The sequence below is a fragment of the Canis lupus genome, chromosome 28 (assembly GCF_011100685.1).
Source record: "Canis lupus familiaris isolate Mischka breed German Shepherd chromosome 28, alternate assembly UU_Cfam_GSD_1.0, whole genome shotgun sequence".
In the NCBI taxonomy this organism is placed as follows: domain Eukaryota; kingdom Metazoa; phylum Chordata; class Mammalia; order Carnivora; family Canidae; genus Canis; species Canis lupus.
Window position 1 is genome coordinate 7412852 of NC_049249.1, and position 15428 is coordinate 7428279.

Consider the following 15428-nt stretch of genomic DNA (forward strand, 5'->3'; position numbering starts at 1 on the left):
GTGCTAGTGCCCAGGGATTCTTGAACGGTATTTTAGGTTTTAGCTTTCCAGTATTTTGGAAGTCCATTATCTTGCTAAAGTCATAATTTTTCCTTAACAGCAGTTGATTGATGGCTTAATAAAATTCATAGGAAAGTCTGCCAGCGTCTACTATTTTAATGGTAATCATTTTAGGTGAGTATCTTCACATTTTTCTGTGTAGGACTTGATTATGCTCTTTTGTGGTTATGTAATGGAATATTCATTCTAATGGAGAACAAAGGATTCCGAGATCAAGAAAGGCCATTTTTATTCTGTCTAGAAAACTGTAGTGCTCCGGGAAATATAGGTAATTTAGGGAATTTGGGATTGGGTACTTTTGAGATTTTATCAATTTTTTAAAAAATGTAAACATTTTATTAGAAGTTGTCATTTCTCTGTAAATAAATACAGGTATCCCCTATTTTTCAAAGTTTGTGTTACATCAGTTCACTTTTACAAGAGACCTACATTTTACCTGTTTTCACTAACCGAAAGAAATCTAAAGAGGATTTTTGCTTTTGTGAAAAAATATGAAAAGTGAAAATTGCATTCAGCAGTATGAGCAGGAGTGGCACTGACAAGCTTCTTCCTAGGAACTATACTCAGCATCAAGAAGCCATAGCTCTCAACTGTATCTGGGAGCATCTGTGTTTTATCTTGATTTATTTTGTCCATCTGTTAGCAAGATGTATTTTGAGATATACCAGAGAAACCTAAGAGAGGTTATTTTTTTGTGTTTGGGAATGCTCAGAAATTTTTCCACATAAATTAGTAGTATTTGCTTCTTCAGTCTATATCATTTTGGTTTCATAAGAGCTTTCTACTTTCAGATAGTAGGAGAAACCTCTACTTTTTATTCTCTTTACAGTTACTATGATGGATTTTTTTAAAATGAAAATATAGTAAAAGAAAAAATACTGAAAATGGCATAAGGATACTGTGCGCCTTTTGGCAAAAAATATCCTAAAGTGTTTCTAGTAATGAGAGTTCTTTTTCACATAATATTTTGTGAATGTTATTTGTTTTTCATCAAAAGGTGTTTCCTTAAGAAAACCCTTGAATATGATTAATAAATTATTTATCTTATTAAGAGAATAGAATATCTGTCCCAAAAACTTGAAGTAAATTGAATTCCTCCATTGAGACATTTGATTTGATAATATTAATTTTTGAAGGATCAATTTTAACGTTTTAGGATCTTAGTTATTTTTAAAATCTATTTTATTACCACTAGGTGGAGCCCTGTACACACAATTCAAGAAGGCATTTCTGAAAGATGATTTACTTGTTTAATAAATGCTCTAAGCCGGTTACATCAGATGATCAAATAATATACGATAACTCATATTTCAACGTTTTGCTTTAGTGTGAAAGATGTAATGAAGATAGAAAATGTGTACTTAAAAGAATTTTTAAGCTCTGCTTTTAAGACATGTACATTGTTTTTATGCATTCCTATTTGCTAAAATTAAAATATTTAAATTGAAATCTTTAGTGTAGCATAGCCCATCGTTATTTTCTGTTCATGTGAAGCTTTTAAGTCCTCTCTTCTTTTAAAATTGATTTTACATCTGCATTTTGGCCTGATTAGTGTTACATTTTGGTAGAAGACTTTATTGTGCTAAGCTTTTGTTTTTTTGAAGATTTTATTTATTTGACAGAGAGAGAGAAGAGAGTGTGTGCACGCACACACAAGTAAGGGGAATGGCAGGCAGGAGAGGGAGAAGCAGGCTCCCTGTGGAGCAGGGAGCCTAGTAACTCGATTCCAGGACCCTGGGATCATGACCTGAGCTGAAGGCAGATGCTTAAGCGACTGAGCCACCCAGGCACCGTGCTAAGCTTTTAATATATGTGCTGCCGAAGCAAGCACTCATGCTTAAGCTTTCAGAAGGGAGGACTGAACTATCTTACATTGAAGTTATTATGTGTACAGTTGACCCTTGAAAAATGTGGGTCTTAGAGGACACCGACTTCCTGTGCAGTTGGAAATCTGCATGTAACTTTTGATTCTCCAAAGACTTAACTACTGATAGCCTACTGTTGGCCAAGTCTTATGATACCGTGAACAGTTAATTAACACATATTTTGTATGTTATATGTATTATATACTGTATTCTTGCAATCAAGTAAGCTAGGGAAAATAAAATGTTATTAAGAAAGTTGTAAGGAAGAAACAATACATTTATGATACTGTACTATATTGAAAAAAATTTACATGTAAGTGTACTCACGCAGTTCAAATGCTTGTTTAAGGTTCAGCTGTGTATGGAGCACTAATTTACAACTTTAGTGGATGTGGGATAGTGAAAAATTTACTAGCTTTCTGGTTTTGTCATGTATCTGTTGTATTTATTTATAGCATTTGATTAGGCTTGCCAGTAGACATTCTGAGGCACATTTTAAAAGAAGGAAAAATTCATTAAAATTGTATATTGCTTGAAAGTTTAGAACAGTAATGTATTTGGCACATTCATGATTAGATGGATAAAACTGTTAACTGACTTAGGAGGGTTCAGAGATTGAATAGTGCTAAATGGTATTTCCTTTCTTGCCCTGCAGATCAGAATTTCAAAGAATAATGATTGTTATTTAAAGACAAAAAATAGATTTTTCAGAGCCTCCACCTGAGGTTAGATGAGTACAGGGCCCTTAATTTTCTCTTCTTCATATTTTGCTCCTCTTTATTTTGTTGCATTTGTAATTTAATACTGCCTAACAATTAGCTATGCCTCAGTTCTCATCCATTTTTTCTGTCCATTGGATGATTTCACCTGATGGATGCAACAGTGCACATCAGGGATTCCCTATTGAGTCATTCTCAATTGTTGATCTTCAAAGGTGATCTGGTTAGTTGCTATGCCTATAACTTCTCTGCATTCCATACTGCTTATCACCATTTCTGATTGGAGAGTCTGTGTGACATAATGGTTAAGAGCACTGGCTTTGAGTCGGATAGACTAGAAGTTAAATCTTGGCCCTACTGCTGTGTGAATTTGAATTTAAAGTCTTAATCTTCCCAAACTACATTTGTAAATTGAGATGCTAATAGAATCTACATTGTAAAGCTCTAGTGAATACACTTAATAGTAAGTACTTGGTTGTGTGTTACTTTTTTTTTTTTTTTAATCTTCACCACATTAAGCCAGAAGCAGCAGATAGGATTTCTCTCTAGTCAGTTGAGTCACTATGGGGAATTGTTGACAGGGAGTGCATTTCTTCTTTGCTTTCTATATCCTCCCTCCACTGTCTCTCCAAATTATCTCTATAATTAAATGTAGGTCCCTTCAGGGTGCTTGGGTGGCTCAGTCCGTTAAGTGTTTGCCTTCTTTGCCTTCGGCTTGGGTCATGATCCCAGGGTCCTGGGATCAAGCCCTGTGTCTGTGGGCTCCCCACTCAGCAGGGGGCTTGCTTCTCCCTCTCCCTCCCCCTTCTTGTGGGCTTTCTCTCTCTCTCAAATAAATACATAAACAAACAAATACATAAATAAGTAAATAAAATCTTAAAAACCAAAACAAAAAGTAGATCCCTTCAGAAAAAGACGGATAATCCCTGCTATGCATATGGTGTCAGGAAATACTTTGGAGAGGAATTGCTTTTGCTTTCTTCCCTTTTCCAGTGTTCTTTTATATATCCACCATTTCTCATTCCTCTTTGTCTCTATTCACTCAACTATTTACTATTGGCTTTATTAGCAAATTTTCAGACTAGTTATTTCTAATATTTTCATCAGAGTGGGTAGAGAGTTAAATCAAGTACATGTATTGATTAATTCCATTTTCAGTGCTTTGTCTGGCTTTTAGATTTGTGCTGCATCTATTAAATTGAGAAAGAGCTGGGAACTTCCTAGGGTCCTTTTCAGGGCCAAATTTTATCTTGTGATGAATTTGGATTCTGGCACTTGCTTAGGCCTTTGGCACTTTTTAATAAATGCCATTTATTCCTGTGGTTTAGAATGTTTCCTCATCTCTACTTCTTTATTTCTGTATACTCTGTTCAGAATGATCTCATTGATATGGATTATGGGTGACACGTGGTTATATCAGTTTGTGCTACAGCTTGTACTCATGTCTGTAACAGCAAGTGGTTATCAGGAGTCAGGAGAGACTAAAACTTAGTAATAGATGGATCATTTACAGTACTGATTCTCAACTTAATAGATGCAGCACAAATCTAAGCAGTAGAGGAGGAACAGAGGGAGAGGGAGAAGCAGACTCCCCACTGAGCAGAGACTCAGAAGTGGGGCTTGATCCCCAGACCCTGAGATTATGACTTGAGCCAAATGCTTAACTGGTTGAGCCACCCAGACACCCCTAAACTCCTTTGTTTGAAAAAAGGAGAAAGAAAGCAGGGAAGAATTCTGTGTGTGTGTGTGTGTGTGTGCATGGGCACATGCATGTGTGTTTATAATGTAGATGCTATAGCCAGAAAAGACCTCATCAAGAAGGGGATAAAAGACCTGAAGGGAGGCAGCCCATGTGTAAGAAGTGTGAACCAGGTAGAGGAAATAACATGTGTAAAGCATAGAACAGGAATGTGCTTGGTGTGTTTCAGGAACCATTAAAAGGCCAGTGTTGCTGGCACAGAATAAGTAAAGTGGAGAGTAAATATTAAGAAGTGAGGTCAATGAGATAACATGGGCAACATTATATAGGGATTTATGGGCTATTTTAAGAGAAATAGGGTTTTGAGCAGAAGAGAGACACGAGATCTGATTTATTTTTTAATGGGATCAGGATACCTGGGTGGCTCAGTGGTTGAGTGTCTGCCTTTGGCTCAAGGCGTGATCCTGGGGATCCCTGTGAGAAGCCTGCTTTTCTCTGCCTGTGTCTCTGCCTCTCTCTCGCTCTCTGTCTCTCATGAATAAATAGATAAAATCTTTTTAAAAAAAGATATTTTAATGGGTTCATTGTGTCTACTGTGTTGAGAATAGATTGAAAGGAAGCAAGGGTAAAATCAAGGAGACTGATTAGGAAGCAGTTGGTAACATTTAGGCAAAGTGATGGTGGCTTCGTCCAGCATGGCACCAGTAGGGGTTGTAAGATGTGGTTGAATTTGCTGATTGTTTTGGTAGGGAGAGTGAGAGAAAGAGAACAGTCAGGGGTGATTTCAAGTTTTTTGCCGGAGCAACTAGAAGAATGGTGTTTACAAACAAGATGGAGAAAGACTGTGAGGGGAGCAGGTTTGAGGGAGAAGATAGGAAATCCTTTTGGACATATCTGAGATGCTTATCAGATACCCAGTTGGAGAAATGTATAAGTTTGAAGTTCAGGGTAGAGATTGGGGCTGGAATCCTAAATTTGGGAAGTGGCAGTGTTCTTATGGGATATAAAATTCTAAATCTGGATGAGGTTGAGAGAGTAATATCGGTAGAAAAGAAGATATCCGGGGATCCCTGGGTGGCTCAGTGGTTTAGTGCCTGCCTTCACCCAGGGCGTGATCCTGGGGTCCCGGAATCGAGTCCTGCATCGGGCTCCCTGCATGGAGCCTACTTCTCCCTCTGTGTCTCTGCCTCTCTCTCTCTCTCTCTCTCTCTCTCTATCTCTCATGAATAAATAAATAAAATCTTTAAAAAAAAAAAAAAAAGAAAAGAAGATGTCCAAGATCAAAGTCTAGTTCTAGCTCAGCTCTTAAAGGCCCAAATTTTTAATAATTGTTCTCCAATATTGCTGTTTCTAGTATTATTATAGATACTCATTAAAAACCTATTACATGGAGACTGCCCTCAAGAAGCTTATGGTTGATATGAAGAAACAAAATATAGGACATATATTTGAAAGGTTTATTTATTTATTTTAAATATTTTATTTATTTACTCATGAGAGACACAGAGAGAGGCAGAGACACAGGCAGAGGGAGAAGCAGGCTCCATGCGGGGAGCCTGATGCGGGACTCGATCTGGGACCCCAGGATCATGCCTTGAGCCAAAGGTAGATGCTCAACCACTGAGCTATCCAGGCATCCCTGAAAGCTTTAAATTACAGTACAAAGTATAATATATGATTATGTGTCATAGTGAGTGGAAAGGACTATAAATTTACCTATTCTGCTTATGAAGAGATTACTTGGCATAGAAATGAATGATAAAGTCTTGTTGGAGGAAATGTGAATTGAACTAAATCTCAAGCAATGGGCAGCAGATTGGGGGGCACATTTTTGGGAAGTCCTCAAGACTACACTCAAGTTCAGTAATTTACTAGGAAGACTCATAGAATTTAGAAAGATGTTAAATTCACAGTTGCAATTTGTTGCAGCAAAAGAATATGGATTAAAATTAACATCAGGAAAAGGTACATAAGGCAGGGTCTAGGAGAGTTCAGAGAGGGGTCTTCCGTTTGTCCTTTCCCAGTGATCGTGCAGATAGCACTTCTCCCAGCAGTGATGTATGGCAGTAGTCATGGAGTATTGCCAAGTAGGGAAGCTCACGTAACCCATGGTATCCAGGGTTTTTCCTGGGGATTGGTCACATAAACATGGCTGACTCTCCAGAGCTGATACAATGTGGCTGAAGGCCCCCATCCACTGTAAATCACATTCTAAACCACATTGCTATCTTAGATTATTTGGCATTGTCCAGGACGCTCCAGTAAACACAGACAACTATCAGGTAGGAAGGACATTCTGAAGGTTTACCTCCCAGTAGCTGGGGGCAAGGGCCAAACCTTTCTTTGGGCAAGTTTAATCCTTTTCTGAATGATAGTTGGCAGGGAGGATGATGCCCTCTATGTGGAAATAGCATGAGCTGAGTTATAGTAGGAATGTGTACACCATATTTATAGAAAGAACATTGTAGTGAATATAATATGGCCTTGAGAATATGAACCCTGGAGCCAGACTACTAGGATTCATATCTTAACTGTCCCTTGCTAGTTGTGGAATTTATAGCATTTACAGATGTTACATAATTGGTAACATTTTTAAGCAAGGGTAATAACAGTATCTACTTTATAAGCTTGTCGTGAGGTTAAAAAATTTAAAATATAAAACACTTAGAATATGTCTTGACACACAGTAGGTGCTACAGAAATCAGGAATTTGTTCATTCTTTAATCATTCACTCAGTGATTCTTTTTGAGCACTAGTATGTTAAAGACTCATATTCTGAGCCTCAGACCTCTATTTCCTGATATCTGGACAGTTTCCAGATATCTAGAGGGTTTGTGGCTCATTTAACATTAACTTGTTCAAAAAGAAATTAAATAATTTTTCACACAAATGATATCTATTAATGACAGTACTATCAATCCAATTTTATTTAAAGATTACCAGCCGTTGTGGGCACCTGGGTGACACAGTTGATTAAGTGTCTGACTCTTGGTTTCAGCTCAGGTCATGGTCTCATGGTGAGAGATTGAGCCCTGAATCAGGCTCCATGCTCAACATGGAGTCTGCTTGAGATTCTTTCTCTCTCCCTCTGTCCTTCTGCTTGTGCTCTCTCTTCCTCTCTCTCTGAAAAGAAAAAAAAAAAAAAAAAACCTTAAAAAATGATTATCAGCTGTTGCTATAGGTTAAAACTTGTATTTAGTTGGCAAAGAACTTAATTCGTAGGGAAGTGTTGATCCATAGTTATATTAAGTGGAAAACATTGTGATGCCTATGCATTTATTCTGTTGCCTCAACTGTTACCTGAAGATGGCATGCTATGTAATTTGGCCTGTAGTATTAGTAATAGAAATGATACCTTCCGAAAGGAAGGGTTTATCATAATATTCTGCTGCTTAAGGGAATGTACTTATAAAATTGCATTCCTTCCTGCTGTGCCATCTTTTTTTTTTTTGGACCATGATAAGCTTCAGAGTAGTGACTTTGCATGTAAGAGATAGGAAAGCGTTTTTAGGTGTTTTACAAGCTTGCTTATTTTAAATCATTAACTTATGCTCTGAAGTAACTAATTTAATGTTGGTACTGTAGCAAATTATCATAAATAGCTTTAATTGTATATTTAAAAGTCATATTCACAGGCTTAAATCTGGATATCAGAATTAAGCAATTCTTGAAATGTACGAATGTCTCCTTAATATACTGATTACAGAGCAAAGAAAAAATTACTAGTTGTTGCAAAGGATGGATTTAATAAAGAATACATTTTGGTGAACTGGGAAGTTAATGTTAGTTTTCTTTTTTGTGTACATTCAGGTCTGTGTATGACGACCAACCAAATGCACACAAGAAGTTTATGGAAAAGTTAGATGCTTGTATCCGTAATCATGACAAGGAAATTGAAAAGATGTGTAATTTTCATCATCAGGGTTTTGTAGATGCTATTACAGAACTCCTTAAAGTAAGGACTGATGCAGAAAAGCTGAAGGTAAGAAATATTTTAAAATTCTCTTTATCTTTGCTCTCATTAGTCAAGTATTAGTTTATAATACATATGTACAAATCATTATTAAATGTACTATTTTCAAGAAGTGAATTAGTGTATATATTTGGGAATGTTCTTTATGCTCTATTAACATAGTTGTCATGCTAATGACAGGAGTAATCTCTTTTTTGTAAAGCAAGTAATGCATTGACTTAACAGGATTTCTTTCCATGCAGGGAAATGAACTAAAAAAATTCATAGAACTGAAAGCCTCATTTGCAGTTTTAGAATTTAAAAGTTTCAATTAGTACAATAATGATAAAAACTATCCTCTAAAAAACAAAAAACAAAAAACTGTGATTGTGTTCTTGAAATTATTTAATAATATTGAAACTTTTTTTTAGTTTAATAGCAAAGCATAATTTTCTTAACGGAAGTAGGTCTGTATTTTCTGCTATACAGCAAAAACATTTATTAAACTAGGCTTGAATTTGTTCAGTCAGAATACAAAGTATTTAGTTATAAGAATTGGCCTATTTATCTTTCTTTACATTTAGAGAATTTAGCAGATAAAATGACCCTGGTTCACCAAGGTTATGATTAGAAAACCATTATACAAAGGATATTCAGATAACAAGAGACCAAATACAGCATCAATGAGGTCACTGAGCATCTTTGTTCAGAAATTAATGAGATTTTTAATAAAGTAGAATGTGCTTCCTTACTATGATGACCTAATGAGTCACTTAATATGTGGGAAAATTTGAGGTTGAGCTTTGTCTGCACCTGCAGCATTAAAATGTTGCTGTGGATTGAAATTTCCGTGTTTGATGTTAATCAACCACCCAGTGTTTGCATTCAGCAAAGTATGAATGTTTAATTACCATAAAATGCAATCACCATTTCGTACAGACAATGAATGGCACATAGACCTCATTGAAGTTATCAAAAAGGGACCAGTGGTCAATTGGGTCTGTGATTTGAATTGTTTGACAGACTTAGAGAAGCAAGGAAAGTTCAAAAATCTAGATTAAATTTGAGAAGTTTGCCACAGAATCTGTTAAAAAGAACTGTCATAAGTAATTGAAGTTAACAAAAGCCCTTTTCAATCAAAAGTTCAAGTTCAAGCTGTAGAGTTAATTTGAATTTGCATTTCTTTGTTCTAAGTTTCTCATGAAGCATGATCTGATTACAAGGGTGAGCAGTTATATCAGGGCAGTTTTATGCATATTTGTCTAACTAAGGTGAAATTATTTTTAAGGTGCAAGTTACTGATACCAACCGAAGATTTCAAGATGCTGGAAAGGAGGTGAGAAAATAGTAAATTTCTTGCATACTCAATATGTGGGATACAATTTAACTGTTTGCTTAAAAATATGAATGTTTCTCCTTTTCTAAGGTGATAATCCAAACAGAAGATATTATCCGATGTAGAATTCAGCAGAGAAATATTACAACAGTAGTAGAAAAATTACAGTTATGCCTTCCAGGTGAGTTAAACTTGTCTATAATGTAATGCTTGATTTGGTGAAATTATAATTGAATCATAACATATGGTTATTATTCATTATGGGAATTACAGATTATTTGGTGATTGCCCCCAAAAGCTCATGGTTATCTTTCTTATCTATTTTAGTCCTTGAATTTTCATGGTTTTCTTATCTTTTAAAGTTTTGTTTGATGATCTGTCACATCAGTTTTCCTAGAACAACCTGTACCTCTCCCATTTCCTTCCTGCCTTGTTTGTCCTTTGTCCCTCACCCCCCCCCCCCCCACTGCTTTTTTGTTTTTCCTCAATACTTTCCCATGGAGGAGAGTGTCTTTATTACATTTCCTTGCCTTTCCTAATTTGCCTAATTTTTTACTGCTAGTTTTCCACTGTTTTCTGTTTGTCACTTCAGCTGGTTGGTTTTGCTTTGATCCTAGTCTCGTTTTGCTGATAAAAGTAAAAAATCCCAAAGTGCTAGATCTTTTCCCTTCTTTGGTCTTGACTTTGCTCTTATACCTTGGAAAGTCTGACTTTTTAGGTTTCTGAGTTTGATCACTGTGTTATGGCTGATAGTACTGGGACATCAAATAAATTCTGAAGAAACTCACCAGTATTTTCTTTCCCCTGATGTATCCTGTTCAAACAAAAGGAAGCAGGGTGTATGTCATCTTTTTCTTCATATAGTAAGCTGAATCCATTTTACTGTAGCATTTTTTCAAACTTTTTTTTTTTTTTTTTTGGCAAGAACTTGAACCTCCATGTCCAGGGAAATAGAATGAGATACTTGGTATGATATTTATATAATGTAAATTTAGCTTGGAACACAAATTATATGTTAAAATTGTCAGCAGATTTTATTAACTAAAAAACACTGTTTTTTGACTTTGTAAGAATAACTTTTCTTTTTTAAAGAATCATTGAAATTCTACTCAGTTTAATCTCTGAACCATGGATATTTGTACATTAACTTTGAGTAAATAAAATGTCTGCTTATTATATTCAGTTTCAGGGTTCAGGAACCTACTTCCTTATGGTAATGTTTAATAATACCTCTTTGCCACCATCAGATACACTGAAGTAGCCATGAAGACAGTCTCTAAGTTTGATTGCTTTGTCCCTGAATAGTAATAAGCCTAAACAATTGGGTACTGGTGGAATGAGAAAGAGCTGATTTTAGCTTCTTCCTACGGGGCTATTTGGAATTGAGAAATAAAGGGTAGTAGAGGTTAGAGTTTTGTCACTGCTACTGTCTTTGCTTTCAAGACTGGATGGGCAGGCAGTCTGAATTCATGTAAATATTGTGCTCCTAATAGCCACATTGTGAATTGCTTCCTTTAGTCCATCTAGCCTTTTGTTGAATTATCCACTTGTAAATACTTTTTTGTGTCAGCCATTACAATAAATAATGGAAATACAAAGTTGAAAATGACATAGTCCTTGCTCTGAAGGATCCTACAATCTAATATGAATAAAGATAAGTAAACTGTTATTGTATAATTGCCTCACTCCTCCTTGCATTGGAAGGAATATGAGAGAATATAAGGAGTCATAGGGTAAACAATGCATTTTCCTGTTGCTTAAGTTTTTCTTATTATTTTTGAGGAGAGCATTATTTTTATCTGGAAATAAGATAGATATGAAAGTTACATAAATTGTTGAGATAAAACAGGAGACTTCAAAGAAACTTTATACTTGTAGCAGCAGTTTTTGGCTTTTCCCCAGGTTATGTATTCACTCTGCTTTGGTTGGAAAATGTGAGAAATACTGTGTTACAATATAGGGGCTGTCATAGAGATATACATAGGATTCAGAGGTTGGATGGTTCACTGTTGCCACCATTGCAACTTTCAGACAAGTGAACTAAGTATCTTCTGTAAACTTGAAGACCCCTGGGAAGTAGCCAAAATAGAAAATCTGGAAAAAAGTGTTGTCTCTCTCTCCAGTCTGTGAAAATGTGAGCCAATGGTTTAATGAGCCAATGATAATTTACTCACTTTATACTTTGAAATTCTACTAAGGATAAATTGTAATCTGCGTTGTTGCATTAAAACCTTTTTGGTGGCAATATGTCATCTTGTTGAAGGTTATAACAATTTTATTGAATGATTGCATTTCCAAGGCTGTAATAAAAATGATAAAACAAAGTTGCTTTGCTCTGTTTATTTATGATTTTATTATAATTTACGCTCTGTAAGCTTTTGGGTTTTTTTTTTTTTCTTTGTCATTTTGGTGTAAAATTTTGTTTAGTGAGCTATAGCACAGTTGTGTTTGGTATATTTTTGATATATGTATTTTATTTGATATATTGAATTAAAATTAATCAATCTCACTTACTCAGTGTTGTCTCTTGAGTAACTAAAGTCCAAACTTCCAGTTCCACTACCAGGAAGAGATGTTAAGTTTCTGAATATGATAATTGTTAGTAGGTTAATGTTTCAATTATAGGTATCAACATATGAAAATGTTCCAAATTCTATAAAATGCGTTATTATATGTAATGTAATGTTCAATATATAGAGACATTAAAATGTTTTTATTTACTTGAAGTATGAAATTTTATTTGAGAATATAAGCCTGAATTAAAGTATAGAGAAAATTAATGAATTTATAATAGGCTCTTTCCTGTTTTAATTTTTTCATCTCAGTTTTTTTCATTTTGAAAGCTAAAATAAGTTATATTTTTTAATGCAGTGCTGGAAATGTACAGTAAGCTAAAAGAACAAATGACTGCAAAAAGGTGAGTTGGTTTCCTTCCTGTTTTTATTTTTATTTTTATTTTTATTTTTATTTTTATTTTTATTTTTATTTTTATTTTTATTTTTTCCTTCCTGTTTTTAATAAGAGTCATTTATTTTTCTGTTAAGAAAAGCATGGATAAACTTACTATAAAGTGAGTCATGTGAAGTTTTACTTTCTACCTTTATTCTTTTTCATGCAAATTGCCCATCAGAATCATCTAATAAAGCAATTATTAACCATTTATTTGTGGATCCATGTGCTCTATAAGTGAAATCAAAGATTGATAATATTGATGAAGGACAAATGGGCAACCAGACAGGAATAAAAAATATTGATTAGCTTCCATGTGAACATTGCTTACAATAAAAGGCTGAGTGTGTATTGTGAACCACAGTGAAAGCAGTGTGGGTAGTTATATTTTGATAATCTGGGCTCCTGTAGATCATGTTCTGTTTTATAACACTAATGAATACATGGCAAATGAAAAATCATTTGAAGTAATTTATTATCATTAGATATAATTATGTTTAAAATGTTTTAAAGATGGACAATTTTAAAATAAGAGAAAAATCAGAATAAATGAGAATATTCTGCATTTGGAATAGGGAAATAATGATTTCCTCTTGATTTATTAATAATTGCTTAATTATCACTGTACATTATGTACAAATCTATATTCATAAATCTGTGTACATCCTGCTTTATAGTGTTAAACTTGAATTTTATTGGCTTTTACCAATTCATACTAATTAGTAGAATTATTTTTTTCCTTCTTAATACACGAACCATCAGCTATCCTGAAAGTCTTTTTTATACTTTTTTTCTATCAAAGTTGTATATCCTCATATTTTGAAGACTCAGATAATATAGTTCTATGTGTTTGTTGCAGAAAAATAGGCATCATCTTCCCTACTTGCCATTTAACATTTCTTGTTGCTAGGGGCACAAAACCTTTTACCTCTTTTAAGGCATTATTTTGGTGTTTGCATTCATGTTTTTAAATAACTAACTTTTAATGTTTTTTTACTATTTTCTAGTTTGGGGCACTATATATTTTTTCAATAACATAATGTAATATTTATATTCAGATTTCCCCATTTATCCCAGATGTCTTATATCGTCTTTTCCACCCTGAAGCATTGGTTGATATGTCCTTTTTTGTCCCTTTAACCTAGAACAGTCTTCCTGCTTTACTTTGTTTTTCATAAAAGGGTCCAGGTCAGTTGTCCTGTCTGTTGACCAGGACATTTTGGATTTGTTTAATTATTTTCTTATGATTAGATTCAGATGAACTGTTTTTGGTAGGAGTATGATGTAAGTGATATTGTGTACCACTCACTGTATGAAATCAGAAGGCATATACTGTTAGATTTTCTCTAGATTATGTTAAATTTGGTCTTTTGGTTAAGAGGATGTCTACTAGATCATTTGAAAAAAGTATCTTTTTCTCTTTGCAATTACTAAGTATTCTGTGTGGTGATATTTTGAGTCCTATTTCCTTAACCTTCCACTCATTGGTTTTAGGATTCTTGCTTTAGATTTTAATTTTTTTTAAAAAAGTAATCTCCATGCCCAATGTGGGACTCCATCTCACAACTCCCAAGATCAAGAGTCGCATGCTCCTCTGACTGAGCCAGCCAGGTGTCCCTCTTGCTTTAATCAGTTATTATATTTAGGTTACAAAATGATGATTTTTATAATTCTGTCATTCCTTAGACATTTATTAGACATTAATATTAGCATTTTAATATAAAGAAGAGCTTTTTTAAAAAAAACTTTCTTTTTTCTTCTCTTTTTCATTATCAGTATAGACTCATGGATTTAAAAAAATAGTGTGTTATAATTATACTGCTGTTTTCATTATTCTTTTTGATGCTCAAATTGTACCACATTTGGCGAGGGGAACCCCTCAAGCCAATTTCTGTGTCCTCATCTGTCTTTGAGTACTTTCTTGCCACACAATAATATGTTCCAGGCCCACATTGTACTTGTCTTGGCCCTAGACCTAGAAATAGCCATTTTGCAAGATACTCTAGTTCCTTTTAATAATGGTATTTAGAAACAGATCTGCTTGCTGGGTTGGTATATTATACCCCTGCACTAGACACTCACCTCTCTCATGCCCTCTAGCCTTCCAGGGTTGCCTTTGAGAAGTTTGAAGCCATTCTAATTTCTCATCTTTAGTTTGTGACCTTCCTTTTTTCTCTTTTAGAATCTTCTCTTCTGTGGTCTGTAGTTACCTGATGATGTGCTCTGATGTGGGCCTGTTTACTTCCATTGTGCTGGGTACTTGGTGAACCTATTTGGAATTTAATCTGGAAACTGCTTTGATCTGATAATGTCTTTAAAATCTAGGAGATTTTCTTGAATTATTTCTTTCTTTCTGTTTTCTTGATTCTAGGACAGATAGTGATCTTTAATCTTCTGTATTGGTCCTCTGATTTTCTTTTTTCTTCCTTAACATTTTTTATTCTTTTGACTCCTTGCTCTGCTTCTCGGATGTTTTTTCATTTTTATCTAACAAAAATAATGCTGATTTTATTTCATTTCTGCTCTCTGATTTTTAATTTCTAAGAACTATTTTTTGATCTCCAAATATTTCTTTTCTTTCTTTTTCTTTTCTTGTTTAGGGTAACTTGTTCTTGATTCATTGTTAACAGTACTTTGTCTTAACCTCTCTGAGATTTTAAGTTTATGTATTTATATGTCTTCGTACATATAGTTTGTTTCCTCGAAGTTCCCCCCACCCCAGTTGTTCTTTTTGTTTTTTTAATCTCTGACTTTGTGGGTAGGGGTGTTTCTCAGATGTCAGGTAATTCCTTGGCTAACTACTTATATTTAAGTGTAGCAGAGGTAATAGGCTGATTGGGAGTTCTG

General features: G+C 34.5%; 1 protein-coding gene across 1 annotated transcript in view; it reads left to right on the forward strand.

Annotated features, from left to right (window-relative positions):
• EXOC6 (exocyst complex component 6) overlaps positions 1 to 15428 on the forward strand; it is a 207226-nt gene that overhangs the window by 26431 nt on the left and 165367 nt on the right. The window contains 4 exon segments of the mRNA NM_001313786.2: positions 8155 to 8326; positions 9585 to 9632; positions 9723 to 9813; positions 12504 to 12549. Of these exon segments, the coding sequence (NP_001300715.2) occupies positions 8155 to 8326; positions 9585 to 9632; positions 9723 to 9813; positions 12504 to 12549 (357 nt within the window).